This window comes from Nerophis ophidion, linkage group LG17, assembly GCF_033978795.1.
Source record: "Nerophis ophidion isolate RoL-2023_Sa linkage group LG17, RoL_Noph_v1.0, whole genome shotgun sequence".
NCBI lineage: Eukaryota > Metazoa > Chordata > Actinopteri > Syngnathiformes > Syngnathidae > Nerophis > Nerophis ophidion.
In genome coordinates, this window is record NC_084627.1 from 40,330,585 (window position 1) to 40,348,741 (window position 18,157).

The window sequence follows — 18,157 nt, forward strand, 5'->3', positions numbered from 1 at the left end:
GTTGAGAAATGTTGTTCTTAAACTGTTCGACAATTTGCTCACGCATTAGTTCACAAAGCGGTGACCCTCACCCCATCCTTGTTTGTGAATGAATTAGCATTTCATGGAAGCTGCTTTTATACCCAATCATGGCACTCACCTGTTCCCAATTAGCCTGTTCACCGGCAGAATATTCCTAATAAGTGTTTTATGAGCATTCCTCAACTTTATAATTATTTATTGCCACCTTTCCCAACTCCTTTGTCATGTGTCGCTGGCATCAAATTCTAAAGTCAATGAGTTTTTGCAAAAACTATTTCTAGCAGTTTGAACATCAAATATGTCGTCTTTTTAGCATATTCAACTGAATATGGGTTGAAAATGATTTGCAAATCATTGTATTCCGTTTATATTTACATCAAACACAATTCCCATCTCATATGGAAACAGGGTTTGTAGCTTGTTCACCAAATAAGTGTTTGGTGGGCATTCCTCAACTTTCCCAGTCTTTTTTGCCACTGGTGCCAGCTTTCAAATTCCAAACGAGCTAATATTCGCAAAAAATAACAAAGTTTTCCAGTTCGAATGTTAAGTATCTTGTCTTTGCAGTCTATTCAATGGAATATAAGTTGAAAAGGATTTGCAAATCATTGTATTCTGTTTTTATTTCCCATTTACACAACCTGCCAACTTCACTGGTTTTGGGATTTGTATAATACAACATAAAAAAACCAGCCCCTCCCACCCCGAACAACTACATAGTTAACATTCCATGTCAATGGCGCTCAGTGGCGATGGCGCTACCCTCACCAAGCCGCGCTACAAGCAGGCCGGCATGACTTTGAAAACAAGTCAAGTGATGTGTGTGTGTCGGGGATGTTTGAGCGTGTACACACACTCCGAGGCTTTTTGTGTGAATGTGTGAATTTCCGTAGTTGTGTTTGCAGGAGGTCAAGGATCCAAAAAGCCAGGTGTCCCACACAAACACACTCGGACCGAAATATCTCAGACCTCCCACGTCTTCCTGTCGTTCTTCATCCCCATTGCTCATTAATCTTTATATGTTTCACTTTTTTTGTCGGTCCTTAATCCTGACATCCTTGGAAGGGTCCAGCCGGGAAGTTTCAGGGAGCAATTTTTGAAAAAAAAAGACAGACTGAAGGATATTTTGATCTGTGTGTGAGATCAACAAGCTTCGTCAAGTGTTGGCAACGAGCGACGCAAGCCGTCGGAAAATGGCCAAATCATCACAAGGGGAACCTTTCAAAGTAAAAGATAGAGAAGGAAAGGCCAGGCTCATCAGTCTGTATCAAACGAGCACATTCCGACAGACGTGTTTGATTAGTTTCTCCCTGGGAACCTTTTGAAAGCTTCCACTCAATAAATCATCAGCTGATGTTCAGTTCAAACTGGTAACCACAACACACGTCTTTGTAGACGCCAAAATAGACAGCGAGGGTGTAGTCGGTTTCAAGGGTCACAGCTCCACTTCTATCGACGCTCGGCTCTAAAGTCAGAGTCATTCACATTTTTATCCAGAATCCTGTTGGAGCGCTTTGTGTTATTTTTATAGTACATACAACTTTATTTGTAGTTCGTTCTTTTGTTAGTTTTCCTCCTAATATTTGGAGTGATTTTTGGTTTATATTTTTCCGGAATTATTTCCGCTAATTTTTGTTAATTATTAATCGCGTAATACTTTTTGCTCTGGAGGTTAAAAGTTATTTCAAAATAAAAGCCTTTTTGGAACTTCCTCTCTGCATCTGGGTCCACTCTGTATTCCAAGTCCTGACATCAATAAACGTTTGGGGACTAAGGAAACTAATTGCTGAAGATTTTGAAAGTGGAATTATTTTCCATTCCTGTTTTTAGAAGAACTTTAGTCTGTCAACAGTCCGGGGTCTCCGCTGTCGTATTTTACGCTTCATAATGCGCCACACATTTTTGATGGGAGACAGGTCTGGACTGCAGGCGGGCCAGGAAAGTACCCGCACTCTTTTTTTTTACGAACCCACACTGTTGTAACACGGGCTGAATGTGGCTTGGCATTGTCTTGCTGAAATAAGCAGGGGCGTCCATGAAAAAGACGGCACTTAGATGGCAGCATATGTTGCTCCAAAACCTGTATGTACCATTCAGCATTAATGATGCCATCACAGATGTGTAAGTTACTCATGCCTTGGGCACTAATGCACCCCCATACCATCACAGATGCTAGCTTTTTGAACTTTGCTGTTACGTCTGGAACGCATTTTGGATGCGCAAAAGTGTCACCCCAAGATGCTACAGGACCAGGACAAGGCAGGATGGCATGTAGGAGCTTGTTTAATACAAAAAGGTAAAATAACACTGGTACAAAAAGGAAAAGAAACGGCGTGTCTACGCACGAAAGCTAATGCTAAACTTAGCATGTTGTTACCAGAGTTCAAGGAATGCGTGCCGAATGCACGGAAGCTAAAGCGAAACATAGCACGTAGTTAAAGAGTTCAAAATAGCGTGCCGAACACACGGAAGCTAAGACGGGACTTAGCAATGGTAGATACTAAGAAGAGAACATAATGTGACTGTTGCAAGTAGCAAACAAACCATCCAGAATGAACACAGGTAGCACGCAGGTTTAAATACTGAAACAATAATCATAAACAGGTGTGCGTCAAAACGCCAGTACAGGTGGAACAAATGAGGTAACCATTGAGACCAGATGAAACATGAAGTGCTCAAACTAAGGGATCGGAAGAGTCCAAAAATAATCAAAACACACAAAAGGACTCAAGAACAAAAACCATGTCGGATCCGGGAGGCAGATCGTGACATTTGCGTCGATAACAGTCTGGATGGTTCGCTTCCTCTTTGGTCCGGATGACACGATGTCGAATATTTCCAAAAACAATTTCAAATGTGGACTCGTCAGACCACAGAATACCTTTCAGCTTTTCGTCAGTTTTCACTGGTTATTTGTTCACGACTCACGCACCTGATTTGTCTGGACTCACACACCTGTCATCACTGCACCTATTTAAGCCTGTAGTTGCCAGGCAACATCCCCCTCTATCACTTTCTACTCACGCTCGACACCCCCTTGTTATCCATGCTCCTATTTAGTTCCAAGTAAGTTTTTCGTTATTCATGCCATAGTGCAAGTTTTGTTTTATGTCCATAGTTTTGCCTTAGTGCACGTTTTTGTTTTCATAGCCAAGTTTTGAACCTCCGCTGAGAGCGCCTTTTGTTTGTTCCTGTTCGTAGTAAAATTAAAATATGTCATTACCTTCACGTCGTGTCCGGTCCAATCGCTTTGCACCACAGGAAAACAAACCACACCATAGTCCAAGTCATGACAGGAAATACTTATGACCTAATATTCATTTAAAGCAAAGGTAATACAAAACATTTGGTTTGACGGTTAAAAAATGAGCGTAATGGTCCCCGCGACCACAAAAAGGACAAGCGGTAGGAAATGGATGGATGGATGGAGTGTGATGGTGGATCGTTAGAAACAATGACACCCGCTGCCGTGCCGGTCCTGGCAGCCACACTGACCCTAATTTATAACGACTTCATTGTCTCGGTGAACACAGACGTATGACATCAGACATAAATGAAGTAGGACACACACTTTGGCGAAAAATATGATTAATATTCATGAATATTCCGATCAACACAATAGAAAGCGTGCGTGCAAACTCATCAACACGCAGAGCTGCACGCTGGTGTGTTCACAAACGACGCAATATGCAGAGACGCGCTGAATGGAAACCCAATGTTTGCAACGCTGATGGAGCTGCGAAGGGGAACGGGCAAAAAAATTGGCAGGCCAAGCTTGTGGCATCGTATTCAAAAAAAGAGTTGAGGCTGTAATTGCAACAACAAAGTGTTGTGTCTGTAGACTTTTGAGGGCAAAGATGACTTTGTTCTATATTTGGAATAAAGCTGTAACATAAAAAAAATGTGGAAAAAGTTAAAGGCCTACTGAAATGAGATTTTCTTATTTAAACGGGGATAGCAGGTCCATTCTATGTGTCACACTTGATCATTTCGCGATATTGCCATATTTTTGCTGAAAGGATTTAATAGAGAACATCGACGATAAAGTTCGCAACTTTTGGTCGCTAATAAAAAAGCCTTGCCTGTACCGGAAGTAGCAGACGATGTGCGCGTGACGTCACGGGTTGTGGAGCTCCTCACATCCTCACATTGTTTACAATCATAGCCAGCAGCAGCTAGAGCTATTCGGACCGAGAAAGCGACGATTTCCCCATTAATTTGAGCAAGGACGAAAGATTTGTGGATGAGGAAATTTAGAGTGAAGGACTAGAAAAAAAAAAGGCGATTGCAGTGGGAGCGATTCAGAAGTTATTAGACACATTTACTAGGATAATTCTGGAAAATCCCTTATCTGCCTGTTGTGTTGCTAGTGTTTTAGTGAGATTAAATAGTACCTGAAAGTCGGAGGGGTGTGTCCACGGGTGTGTTGACGCCAGAGTTTCTGAGGGAAGTCACGGCAGCTGCAGCAGGATGGTGTTACGACTTGAGAAATGAGAGGACCCAGATGCAGAGAGGAAGTTTCCAAAAATAACAGCTTTTATTTTGAAATAACTTTTTAACCTCCGGTAAAAAAAAATATTTCACAAATATATATACAACGTAGGGAAAATAAATCCGAGGATTAACACTTAACTCAAAAAATCACTCCAAAAAATAAGGAGGAATACTACTTTAAGAAAGTAACCTAACAAAAATAGAATATCAAGAAGACTTAACAAAAAGCGCTCCAACAGGAGGAAAAATAAACTCTAATAATATATACAAATACAATATCTATGAATAAACAAAAAAATCACTCAATCAATGAGGAAATAAAACAAAATTTGGAATAACAAAAAACTCACCAATTATGTCGATGAAAGAAAATTAAGGACGCTCGAAGGAGGAAAAAAGTAAACTCAAAATTTCAGCAAAAAATAACTGCTATGATCAAAAATTAGGGAGAAAAAGAAAAAACAGGAGCAAGGCAAGGAGGGAATCAAGGACATGGACATGGACGCTAGAAAGGCACGATAGACAAGACGATCTGGCAAAGGACTAACCGAGAAGTGAGCTTAAAGTGATGCTTAAAGTGAGCTTAAAGTGATGTGGGAGTGATGGGGAATAGGTGGAAACAATCAGGAATCAAGGATGACGTCAGACTGGTGACACAAGAGGAAAGACCCGTGTTCTGAAACAAGAGGGTAGCTTTTCAAAATAAAATACATAGATCACAAGACAGAAAAACAAACAAGACTTCCCTCACCGCGGTATGACAGACGGAAGCTCCGCTGATGTCTCCGGTAAGAGGCAACTTATTACCACAATTTTCTTACCGAAAACTGACAGTTGACATGTATTCGGGATCCATGTTCGCCATGATCCATTGTTCTGGCCATGCTCCCTCCACCCCAGCGGACGATGGCGTGGAACACCGCAGAGGCCACCACAGTGTATATGTTTCTTTTAGTTTAATTCATAGCTGTATGTAAAAGTGTCTGGTTGTATCCGCTGCTTTAATGTCTTTAATGTCCTTTGTGTTCTTTGATGTTGGATGTTTCCCTCTGTGTACTATGGCTATGAATTGTTGTTGTTTTTTTTCCCTTGTCCTCAGTGTGGACCCCCTCTCCAGGGCCCAAGCTTAGACCGATTATTTTATTTTATTTTTATTTTATTTTATTTTATCCATTCATCCATCCATCATCTTCCGCTTGTTCGAGGTTGGGTCGCGGGGGCAGCAGCCTAAGCAGGGAAGCCCAGACTTCCCTCTCCCCAGCCACTTCGTCCAGCTCTTCCCGGGGGATCCCGAGGCGTTCCCAGACATGCCGGGAGACATAGTCTTCCACGTGGCCTCCTACCGGTCGGACGTGCCCTAAACACCTCCCTCGGGAGGCGTTCAGGTGGCCATGGATGAAGTGCTGGCTGTCCAGAGTCGGGACTTGGGGCGGACTCGCCTGTGCATCAGTTGGAGACATCTCTGCACTCCGTTCGGCATGGTTTCCTGCTGGCCCCACAATGGTCTGGACTCTCACTATTATGTTGGATCCACTATGGACTGGACTCTCACTATTATGTTGGATCCACTATGGACTGGACTTTCCCATATATTATGTCAGACCCACTCGATGTCAGTTGCATCCGGTCTCCCCTAGAGGAGGGCGGGTTACCCACATTTGAGGTCCTCTCCAATGTTTCTCATAGTCATTCTCATCGACGTCCCACTGGGTTGTGAGTTTTTCCTTGCCCTTATGTGGGCGCTGAACCGCGGATGTCGTTGTTGCTTGTGCAGCCCTTTGAGACACTTGTAATTTAGGGTTATGTAAATAAACATTGATTGATTGATTGATTGATTGATCAATTAGTTGATTGATTGATTGATTGATTGATTGATTGATTGATTGATTGATTGATTGATTGATTGATTGATTGATTGATTGATTGATTGATTGATTGGTAAAAATGGGACCCAGTGCCTCCCTGCTTGGCATTCAGCATCAAGGGTTGGAATTGAGGGTAAATCACCATAAATGATTCCCCGGGCGTGCCACCGCTGCTGCTCACTGCTCCCCTCACCTCCAAGGGGTTGATCAAGGGTGATGGGTCAAATGCAGATAATAATTTTGCCACACCTAGTGGGTGTGTGACAATCATTGGTACTTTAACTTTAACATTAGCAGACAATGGCGTGTTGTTTTTACTTTTGTAGCTGTATGTAGAAATGGCTGGTTTCATCAGCTCTGCTCTTTTAATGTCTTTAATGTCCTTTGTGTTCTTTGAGGGTTGATGTTTCCCTCTTATACACATGCTTATGTGTGCTATGGCTATGAGTTTTTTTCTCCCTTGGCCTCAGTCTGGACCCCTTCTCCGGCGATCCTATTCTGTCTCCCTGTAATGTTTGTCTGCTCTTGAATGGGATTTCGCTGAAAACCTTAATTTCCCCTCGGGGATCAATAAAGATGGCCCTGTGATGAGGCGGCGACTTGTCCAGGGTGTACACCGCCTTCCGTCCGAATGCAGCTGAGATAGGCTCCAGCACCCCCCGCCACCCCAAAAGGGACAAGCTGTAGAAAATGGATGGATGGGTGGATGGATGGATGGATGGATGGATGGATGAATGGATGAATGGATCAATAAAACATTTCTGATTCTGATTCTGAAAAACACTAATATTTGTAAAAATTGACATAATATAACTGAAATATTTCAATATCACTGCTAGTATTGAGCTGGTACCAATGTAGGGATAATTTTAATATAATACATATTATTATTAGGATCTATGTATATACTTATAACAGAAGACAGGTTACTAGTTTGAATGTATGCAGTAATTCATGTCTCAGTAGTTTTGAAAGATATTTAGTGTGTCAGTGCTGTTCAAAACACTATGTGCATGATTTAAATATATAACTTAGAAAATAATTCCACCCAGAAGGTGTATGGCTCGATATAATTGTGTGCAATAAATAAACATATTAGCAGAATAAGTCACCTTAGTGTGCGCTTCCCATGGTCACCACTGTGTGGCGCAGTAAATCACAGACAACCACCACAAGAACAGTTGGTCTGTTGAGGCACATTTAAAAAAAAAAAGTTTTAAATTGAATAAAATAAAATAAAAGTCAACAAATAATTAAAAAAATAATTAAATGAAAAAGATAAAATAAAAAAATCTATAAATAAATAAATAAATAAAAATAAATAAATAATCCATCCATCCATCCATTTCCTACCATATATATATATGTATATATATATATATATATATATATATATATATATATACATATATACATATACATATATACATATATATATATATGGAATAAGCGGTAGAAAATGGATGGATGGATATATATATATATATATATATATATATATATATATATATATATATATATATATATATATATATATATATATATATATATATATATATATATATATATTATACCTGCAGTATTGTCATAGAAACTTTAATTTTAAATTAAAACAGAATTTGGTGCCACAAATTAAATACATCAACACACTTGTCCCACACGCCATCAGACTGCAGACTGTACAACTCCTCTCTGCCTAGTTTCCCTTATTATATTCTTAATTTTGCTGTCATATGTTTATTGTCATTGTTGCTTTTTATTTTTCTATTTGATTTCCATTTATACCCCCATTATTTAAATTTTACTTTTAAAATTCGATCCCAATTCTGTACTTTGCTGCTGGAATTTTAATTTTTCCCGAGGGAACTATCCTGAAGGAATCAATAAAGTACCATCCGTCTATTTATTTATCTACTTTACCAGAGCTGTATTGGTGCAACAGGGAGTAAATGTACTACTATGATCCACTTTAAGAAACTGTTCAAAGTAAGTGTTTAAAAATGACAAATACTACTGTTAAATGTGTTGAACTTGAAGGGGAAAAAAAATCTCATCATCAGTTATGAAGAAAACTGTTGTATTAACATTACACCGATTGAAATGGATTTGATTTGAAGGTCTGCAAGGAGGTGGCGACTTGTCCAGGGTGTACCCTGCTTCTGCCCGATTGTAGCTGAGATAGGCACCGCGACCACAAAGGGAATAAGCGGTAGAAAATGGATGGATGGATGATTTGAAGGTAGGATCACCATTACAGTATCGGACTGATATTAGCTGCTTTGTCAGTTTTGATTTATGTTTTGTTGTATTGGTCATATTGTTACATCGATGATTTTATGTATATGTTGTTTATTAACGTTTTTTGTATACAGGATTAACAAGAGCCAGTAATTGCTTTTCAATTTTTATTTTTGCACTAATGACTTTATTTCAATGGGGAAATGATGTGGTTACAGTACAGATACATAAAGTCCACCAAAAATAAGTTGAACCCACACATGGACACAAGAAGGAAAACATCAAAGTGCACAAAGGATATAAAAGATATTAAAAGAAAACAGAGCGGATGCAACCAGCTGCCATTTCAAAGGAACCATTTATACGTACAGCTCCAGAAATAAAACAAAATGAGCAATAAATAATACATATTACACTCATACAATTGACCATATGTACAAAAAAAATTAAAAACAAAACCTATGCAGGGTTTTACGCAACCGTCTGCTGGGGACAGGAACAGACCCAATAACGCCGACTCCATCCTAGGCTGCCCAGTAGCTCTCGGCCAATGTCCAGTCTGTCTAGGCCAGACCTGGACAAATTAAGGCCCAATGGCCACATGCGGCTCGTTAAGCTTTTCCTAATCATATTTTTTTTAGATCTTTAAGATGGAAACTGTAGCCGCCATTATGATGTGCAGTGATGTTTTTAAATGGCCGTAAGTCTTGAACTATATAACATATTTCAATGGTTGGAATCTGCACTTTTGCATGAGTTACTATGGTAATCTACGTCACAGGAGTTCAGACAAGGTACCAAGCAGTGTGGGTGGGGAGCGTTTCCACAGAGTGTCAGCCTGAAATGCGGATGTCAGGGACTGACACGGAAGGAGATTTTTACAACAAAGTTCTAAAGCTTAGTGATGTATCAGATATATCAGATTATAGGTGGGTTTTTTTTACCCTTCATGTTCATATTTTGCTGTGTTTGTTGCATTTTTATTTTGTTTCTGTCACGTTGGAGCCACATTGTGTGTGCGTGTTGAGTCACCCCAAGATGCAATAGGACCGGACAGGCAGGAATTGCAGGTAGGAGCTTGGTTTGATGTACAAAATTAAAAGAACACTGGTACAAAGGGCAAAAGAAAACGCGTGCCGAATGCACAAGAAGCTAATGCTAACTAGCATCAAGTCCAAGAATAGACGGGCCGAGCACACGCGAAGCTAAGGCGAGTCTTAGCAATAGTAAAGACATACAAAATATACCAACGTGATTGTTGCATGAAGCAAACAACGGATCAAGACAGAACTGAGGTCGAAGGCAGGCTTAAATACTAAGGCAATAATCAAAACACCGGAGCGCGTAAAAACAAGAGCAGGTGGAACAAATCAGAAACCATGGCAACAAGACAAAACAGGAAGTGTAAAAACTAAGAACAGGAAGAGTCCAAAACAATCAAAAAAACACAAAAGGACTCAAAAACAGTTTCACTTGAATGTAAAATATGTCGATAGATAGGGGGTGTGACGTTCAAAAGTTGTCAATATTCAGTGTTTTATCGTTCATACTTAATATTGTAGATCCCACATTTTTTATATTCATGTACATTTTGGGTGTTCCATTCTGTAAAAAAAATGCAAAATTCCATTCCGTTTTTTAAGGCGGTCTGTCCATAATTTTTTTAGCATTCAATCAGACATTATTGTGAGGTTTTGTATATTTTACATATATATGTATGTATGTGTATCTATATATGTATACATCAATAAAAATATGTATGATAGATAGATAGATATACCAACCCCCAGATAACATTTTATTCTCTAAATGTGGCCCCCCGAGTCAAAATAATTGCCCAGGCCTGGCCTCGGGAGACCGAAGTGTTGGTTAAACGCTCATTCGATGAGGGCTCCGCTGGTTCATCTCTACTCTCAACACTTGCTCCGCAGCCCCGTCTTATCCTCCGCTTCTGCCCTGTTCTCTCCGTACGTATGCCAGTGTGGCAGAGAGCCAGCAGCTAATCTTCGGTGCCAACAAAGGCTCCCCATGCAGGCAGATCCAAAAGTTCACAACAAAAAAACCCCACCAAAAAGCAGCACTGATGTCACGAAAAGGGCCAAAGGTGTCGGAACCAAAAAGGCAAAAAAAAAAAAAAAAAAAAAAAATCCACATGAAAACATTGGGGGAACATGAACAACACAAACTACTGGTACTATTTTGTAGACATTGTTGCATAATACTTATTTATATACAGTAGGGTTAGTAATGGCCACCTTTGTCCTCTGCGGTAGACATTTTTATTTGTATTTAATTGTTTTATGCTGCTTCTCAGAAAAAAACCCATTTAATTTATGAAGCATTGAAATATATAACCGGTATACTAAACAAATAATAGTATACCAAACATACAAATAGTATAGCATAAATTTAAAAATATAACAAACATATTAATATTATACCAAACGTTCAAACACTGTAACAAACTTATGCATGGTATGCCAAACATATTACCGGTATACCAAACATACAAATACGATACCAAACCTACAAATAGTATACCAATCATATAAATATCCTACCACGCATTTAAATATTATACCAAACATACAAATGGCATACCAATAACATAAATACTATACCAAACATACGTATAGTGTGCCAAACATATACAAGTACATATTATACCAAACGTATGCCAAAAATATTGTATAGTATACCAAACATATAAAGATCATTGCATAAATATGAAAAATATACCAAACATATAAATAGTATACCAATCATACAGATCTAGTACCAAACATGTAAATATTATGCCAAGCATACACATGGTATACCAATCATATAAATATTATACCATACATGTAAATATTATACCAAACATATGAATGTTATACTAAACAAAAAATATTACACCAAACCTACAAATAGTATACCAATCATATAAATATTATACCAAACATGTAAGTATTATACCAAACATACATATGGTACATCAATAATATAAATATTATACCAAACATATATTCAGTCTGCCAAATATAAATGTATTATACCAAACATATGCCAAACATATTGTATAGTATACCAAACATATAAAGATTATAGCAAACATATCAATAGTATACCAAACAAATTAGTATACCAAACCTACAAATACTACATCAATCATATAGATCTTGTACCAAAAATGTAAATATAATACCAAACATACATATGGTACACCAATAATATAAATACCATACCAAAAATATATATAGTCTGCCGAATATAAACATATTATACCAAACGTATGCCAAACATGTGTTATAGTATACCAAACATATAAAGATTATAGCAAACACATCAATAGTATAACAAACTTACAAATAATATAGCATAAATACAACAAATATACCAAACATATACATATTATACTAAACCTACAAATAGTATACCAATCATATAAATATTATACCAAACATGTAAATATTATACCAAACATACAAATGGTGAACCAATCATATAGATATTATACCAAACATGTAAATATAATACCAAATATACAAATGGTATACTAAACATATAAATATTATACCAAACCTACAAATAGTATACCAATCCTTTAAATATAATACCAAACATGTGAATATTATACCAAACATACAAATGGTACTCCAATAATATAAACATTATACCAAACATGTAAATATTATACCAAATATACAAATGGTATACTAAACATATAAATATTATACCAAACCTACAAATAGTATACCAATCCTTTAAATATTATACCAAACATGTAAATATTATACCAAACATACAAATGGTAAACCAATAATATAAACATTATACCAAACATGTAAATATTATACCAAACATACAAATGGTACACCAATAATATAAATATTATACCAAAAATATATATATAGTCTGCCAAACATAAACTATTATACCAAACATATGCCATCCGTGTTATAGTATACCAAACATATAAAGATTATAGCAAACATAAACATAGTATACCAAATAAATAACCCATATGTTATCATAAAAAATTATATAAATTACATTAAATGAATACAATGAAGAAGAAATTAATTGAAGGATATGTCTCCCGGCTGGCCTGGGAATGCCTCGGGATCCCCCGGGATGAGTTGGACGAAATGGCTGGGGAGAGGGAAGTCCGGGCTTCCCTGCTTAGGCTGCTGCCCCCGCGACCCGACCTCGGATAAGCGGAAGAAGATGGATGGATGGACATTAAATACAATTCATGGAATAAATTAACTCTATCTACATTATTATTGATAGTTATCCATATATTGATAATACATTTTGTTTTTGTAGATGTTGTCTTTGGGAAAGAGATATGGATAAAACGGACGAGTCACAGTTATGTGGAATGTTGTAGGTGTTAACAAATATGTTCATATGTTTATCTTTACACAGTAATCCGATGAAAGGGTATCGTATCGTGCCTGTATTGATGTGGCATTGGGTTGATATCAAGAGGGTTCAGTATCGGCCACGATTTGAGTGAGTAAAGCGAGGGAGAGAGAGGGAGGAGGAGGAGGGTCCAGAGAAGCATGTGGATTGAAGAGACCCGAAAGCGCACATTTGATCTTCTCTTCCGTGATTATTGACGCCGATTATCGTCGGCGATTATCGACTGCGTGACGTCATCAGGAGACTCGGCCGTTTTGCGTCTGTGAACGATTTTTGATTCTTTTGGACATTTTCGTCCGTCGGATCAGCTTCTGTTTTCTTGCCTTTTTTTGTGTGTTAGAGATCGCAGCTGAGAGGATTTACATCACACAGACTGCATCGTTTCTACAGTATTCTCTTTGAACAATATTTTTAGATTAATCAAACTAAGTGTGTTTGGGGATTTACTCTTTGATGTTTTCACTCCAAGGCAAAGAAAACTGAACTTTTTTTTTTTTTTTTTTTTTAACCAAAGAAACTTTTGGTCAGTTTGGCTTGATATCGCAAAGTGACATCGCCAGCATGCTTCAGGTGGACATGATCTTCCTGCTGCTCCTCCTCGTCATCCACATGTGCGTGCACGGCCAGGACCAGGCTTCCAAAGTGGTGTCGGACCGCTACGCCGTCTTCTGGAACCGCACCAACCCCAAGTAAGTTCCTCAGAGCCGCCTTTTTTTGTGCACGCATAAATCTTCTTCATTCATGAACAGAAATTTCTGGAAAATATCAATGCTGCTTTATTTGTATGAAATGCATCATTTCCAATGTTTTTAAATGAACAGCTTGTTTAATATTCATTCATATCTGAGCCGTCACAAAGTGTAAACATTGAACTTCAGATTACAATTTTATGTATTTATTTAACTACATTTTGTATTAAATGTACCTATTTTACTACGTCTTGTATTATAAGTACTTGTTTTACTACAAACTACTATAAAAGTACTACTTTTACTACGTTTTGAGGGACAAAGTACGGTATATTTGTTTGTCAGCAAGTCTGTGAGCGTTAATGATAGAATGCAAACAAGTGGATTTGACATCAAAGCTTCTTGCCATCTTAGTTTGGATTCAAGGATTCAAAGAACTTTATTGTCAGAGCAGCATTTTGGTCATTTGTTTGGACTGGTATGGTTTATATGTATGATATACTATTTATATGTGTGGTATAATCTTTACATGCATGGTATACTATAACATATGTTCGGCATACTATATGTATGTTTGGTATATTTGTATTATTGGTATGCCATTTTTAGGTTTGGTATAATATTTACATGTTTTTTATATTATTTATATGATTGGTATACCATTTGTAGGTTTGGTATAATATTTACATGTTTTGTATATTATTTATATGTGTGGTATACTATTTGTAGGTTTTGTAGAATATTTATAAATATTGGTATACCATTTGTATGTTTGGTGAAATATTTACTTGTTTGGTATAATATTTATATTATTAGTATATCATTTGTATGTTTGGTATAATGTTTACATGTATTGTGTAATATGATTGGTATCCTATTTGTAGGTTTGGTATACTAATTTGTTTGGTGTACTATTTATATGTTTACTATACTTTTTATATGTTTTTTATACTATAACATATGTCCGGCATATATCTGGTATAATATATATATATATATATATATATATATATATATATATACATATATATATATGTTTGGCATACTATATGCTTGTTTGTTATGGTATTTAAATTATTGGTATACCATTTGTATGTTTGGGATTTTGTTTACATGTTTTGTGTAATATTTATATGATTGGTATCATATTTGTAGGTTTGGTGTACTATTTATTTGTTTGGTGTTACTATTTATATGTTTGCTATACTTTTTATATGTTTTTTTTATACTATAATACATGTTCGGCATATATTTGGTATAATATGTATATGTTTGACATACTATATGTATGTTTGGTATGGTATTTCAATTATTGGTATACCATTTGTATGCTTGGGGTTATGTCTACATGTTTTGTGTTATATTTATATAATTGATATACTATTTGTAGGTTTGGTATACTACTTCTTTGTTTGGTGTACTATTTACATGTTTGCTATACTTTTTATATGTTTTTTATACTATAATATATGTCCGGCATATATTTGGTATAAAATGTATATGTTTGACATACTATATGTATGTTCGGTATAATATTTACATTATTGGTATACCATTTGTATGTTTGGTTTTAATATTTACATGTTTTGTGTAATATTTATATGATTGATATACTATTTGTAGGTTTGGTATACTACTTATTTGTTTGGTGTACTATTTATATGTTTGCTATACTTTTTAGATGTTTTTTATACTATAACATATGTTCGGCATATATTTGGTATAATATGTATATGTTTGACATACTATATGTATGTTTGGTATAATATTTATACTATTGGGATACCATTTGTATGTTTGGTATAATGTTTACATGTTTTGTGTAATATTTATATGATTGATAAACTATTTGTAGGTTTGGTATACTAATTTGTTTGGTGTACTATTTCTATGTTTGCTATACTTTTTAGATGTTTTTTATACTATAACACATGTTCGGCATATATTTGGTATATTATGTATATGTTTGACATACTATATGTATGTTTGGTATAATATTTATATTATTGGGATACCATTTGTATGTTTGGTATAATGTTTACATATTTTGTGTAATATTTATATGACTGGTATCATATTTGTAGGTTTGGTGTACTATTTATTTGTTTGGTGTACTATTTATATGTTTGCTATACTTTTTATATGTTTTTTTATACTATAATACATGTTCGGCATATATTTGGTATAATATGTATATGTTTGACATACTATATGTATGTTTGGTATAATATTTAAATTATTGGGATACAATTTGTATGTTTGGGGAAATGTTTTGTGTAATATTCATATCGTTGATATACTATTTGTAGGTTTGGTATACTACTTCTTTGTTTGGTGTACTATCTACATGTTTGCTATACTTTTTATATGTTTTTTATACTATAACATATTTTTCGGCATGTATTTGGTATAAAATGTGTATGTTTGACATACTATATGTATGTTTGGTATAATATTTATATTATTGGTATACCATTTGTATGTTTGGTTTTAATGTTTACATGTTTTGTGTAATATTTATAGGGTTGATATACTATTTGTAGGTTTGGTATACTACTTATTTGTTTGGTGTACTATTTATATGTTTACTATACGTTTTTATGTTTTTTATACTATAACATATGTTTGGCAAATATCTGGTATAATATATATATATGTTTGACATACTATATGTATGGTTGGTATAATATTTTATATCATTGGTATACCATTTGTATGTTTGGTTTAATATTTACATGTTTTGTGTAATTTTTATATGATTGATATACTATTTGTAGGTTTGGTATACTACTTATTTGTTTGGTGTACTATTCATATGTTTGCTATACTTTTTATGTGTTTTAATATTATAACATACGTTCGACATATCTCCAGTATAATATGTATATGTTTGACATACTATATGTATGTTTCGTAAAAGAAAAATGTCCACTGCAGAGGACGTTGACTTTCAGGAATGCTGCATGAAGTTTAAGTCCATTGTTTGTCCTGTAGTATTTTTTTCTCTTACGGATTTTCAAACGGATCTTGCGTCTGTTTTCTTGGCACCCACGCAACCACCTCCCTGCACCCCCTGCCTCCCTTCGTGCACAATGTCCCCCCTGGCCCCCCCCACCATTCAGCCCCTGCTGGGTTAGACAAAAAGGGGGCACACGGGCGCTTTAGCGGCGGCCAAGAGTCTTGTGAGAGATGCACACATGCTGAGGTCACACAATCGCTCGTAACCAAACGAGCTGCGGGTTAAGAAACTTGTGGTCAGGGTCAGAACTGGGGCAGCACCGCCAGCTATGGTTTCCAGTCGCGGCTTTGTTGGCTTGAAAGGCAGCTAAAGAAATTAATAACTTTCAGTGACTTATTTTTCATTCCTGACTTCAATTTAGATAGAATGTTGTGAATGTTCTTCTTAAAAAGCCTGTTATTTTTCATCAGTTTTATAATTTACATAAACAAGAATCCCTGTTTTCCATTGGTTTTCCATGTTGTTATAGCGCTTGTCTTCATTAGGGTCGTGCTGGAACCTATCCCAGCTGTCTTTGGGCAGCATGCAATTGAAATAGAATGTTGTGAATGTTCTTCTTAAAAAGCCTGTTATTTTTCATCAGTTTTATAATTTGCATAAACAAGCATTCCTGTTTTCCATTGGTTTTCCATGTTGTTATAGCGCTTGTCTTCATTAGGGTCAGGCTGGAACCTATCCCAGCTGTCTTTGGGCAGCATTCACACCCACGTTCACACCTTTTGGTGCATTTAACATCTCCAAATAGGCTAACACGCTCGTGTTGGCAAAGTGGGAGTAAAGTCAGCTGACAAACACGGAGATCGTTCCAAGTGATTTTGAGGCTGAACTGCTAACCACTACTCCACCGTGCTGCCCCGCAGATCATTCACGTGTGTGTTGATGCTGGCTGCTGATATGCTCAGACAGATAACTTCATTGAATTAAACATCTATAAAATTTATGGAATATAACGCAATATTTTAGAAAAATACCGAACATCCGTCGATCTTTTTCCAAATTCTGACCACATATCCTAATGCAGTGGTTCTTAACCCGGGTTCGATCAAACCCTAGGGGTTCGATGAGTCGGCTTCAGGGGTTCGCCGTGGAATGAAGACACACCCGACTCATCGTGTAATTAAAAACTTCTCCCTATCGGCGTATTATGGATACCCCCAAACAATGTCATTTTCCTGAGATTATTTTCTAATATAACTTGTTATATTATTAGAAACAAATGGCAGTAGTCATTTCCCTGAGATTATTTTCTAATATAAGTATTTTGACCCACTTACCATGACAATAACAAAACAAATATTGTTTTTCATAATTTGTACCCCTTTCAGATATGGCATTTTGTTCCCACTAAAACATTCACATTTTGCACAATGAGATGTAAACATGGGATCATGTGTACATTCCTGTAACTTTCTGTTTGTAAA

The 18,157-nt window shown here is 36.3% G+C and overlaps 1 protein-coding gene across 1 annotated transcript in view; it reads left to right on the plus strand.

Moving 5' to 3' along the window:
* Positions 1-13,140: 13,140 nt before the first annotated feature.
* Positions 13,141-18,157, plus strand: part of efna5a (ephrin-A5a) — a 169,020-nt gene continuing 164,003 nt past the window's right edge. Inside the window, exon 1 of the mRNA XM_061876953.1 lies at positions 13,141-13,717. Coding sequence (XP_061732937.1) covers positions 13,590-13,717 — 128 coding nt within the window. The 5' untranslated portion in view covers positions 13,141-13,589. The remainder of the gene's footprint in view (positions 13,718-18,157) is intronic.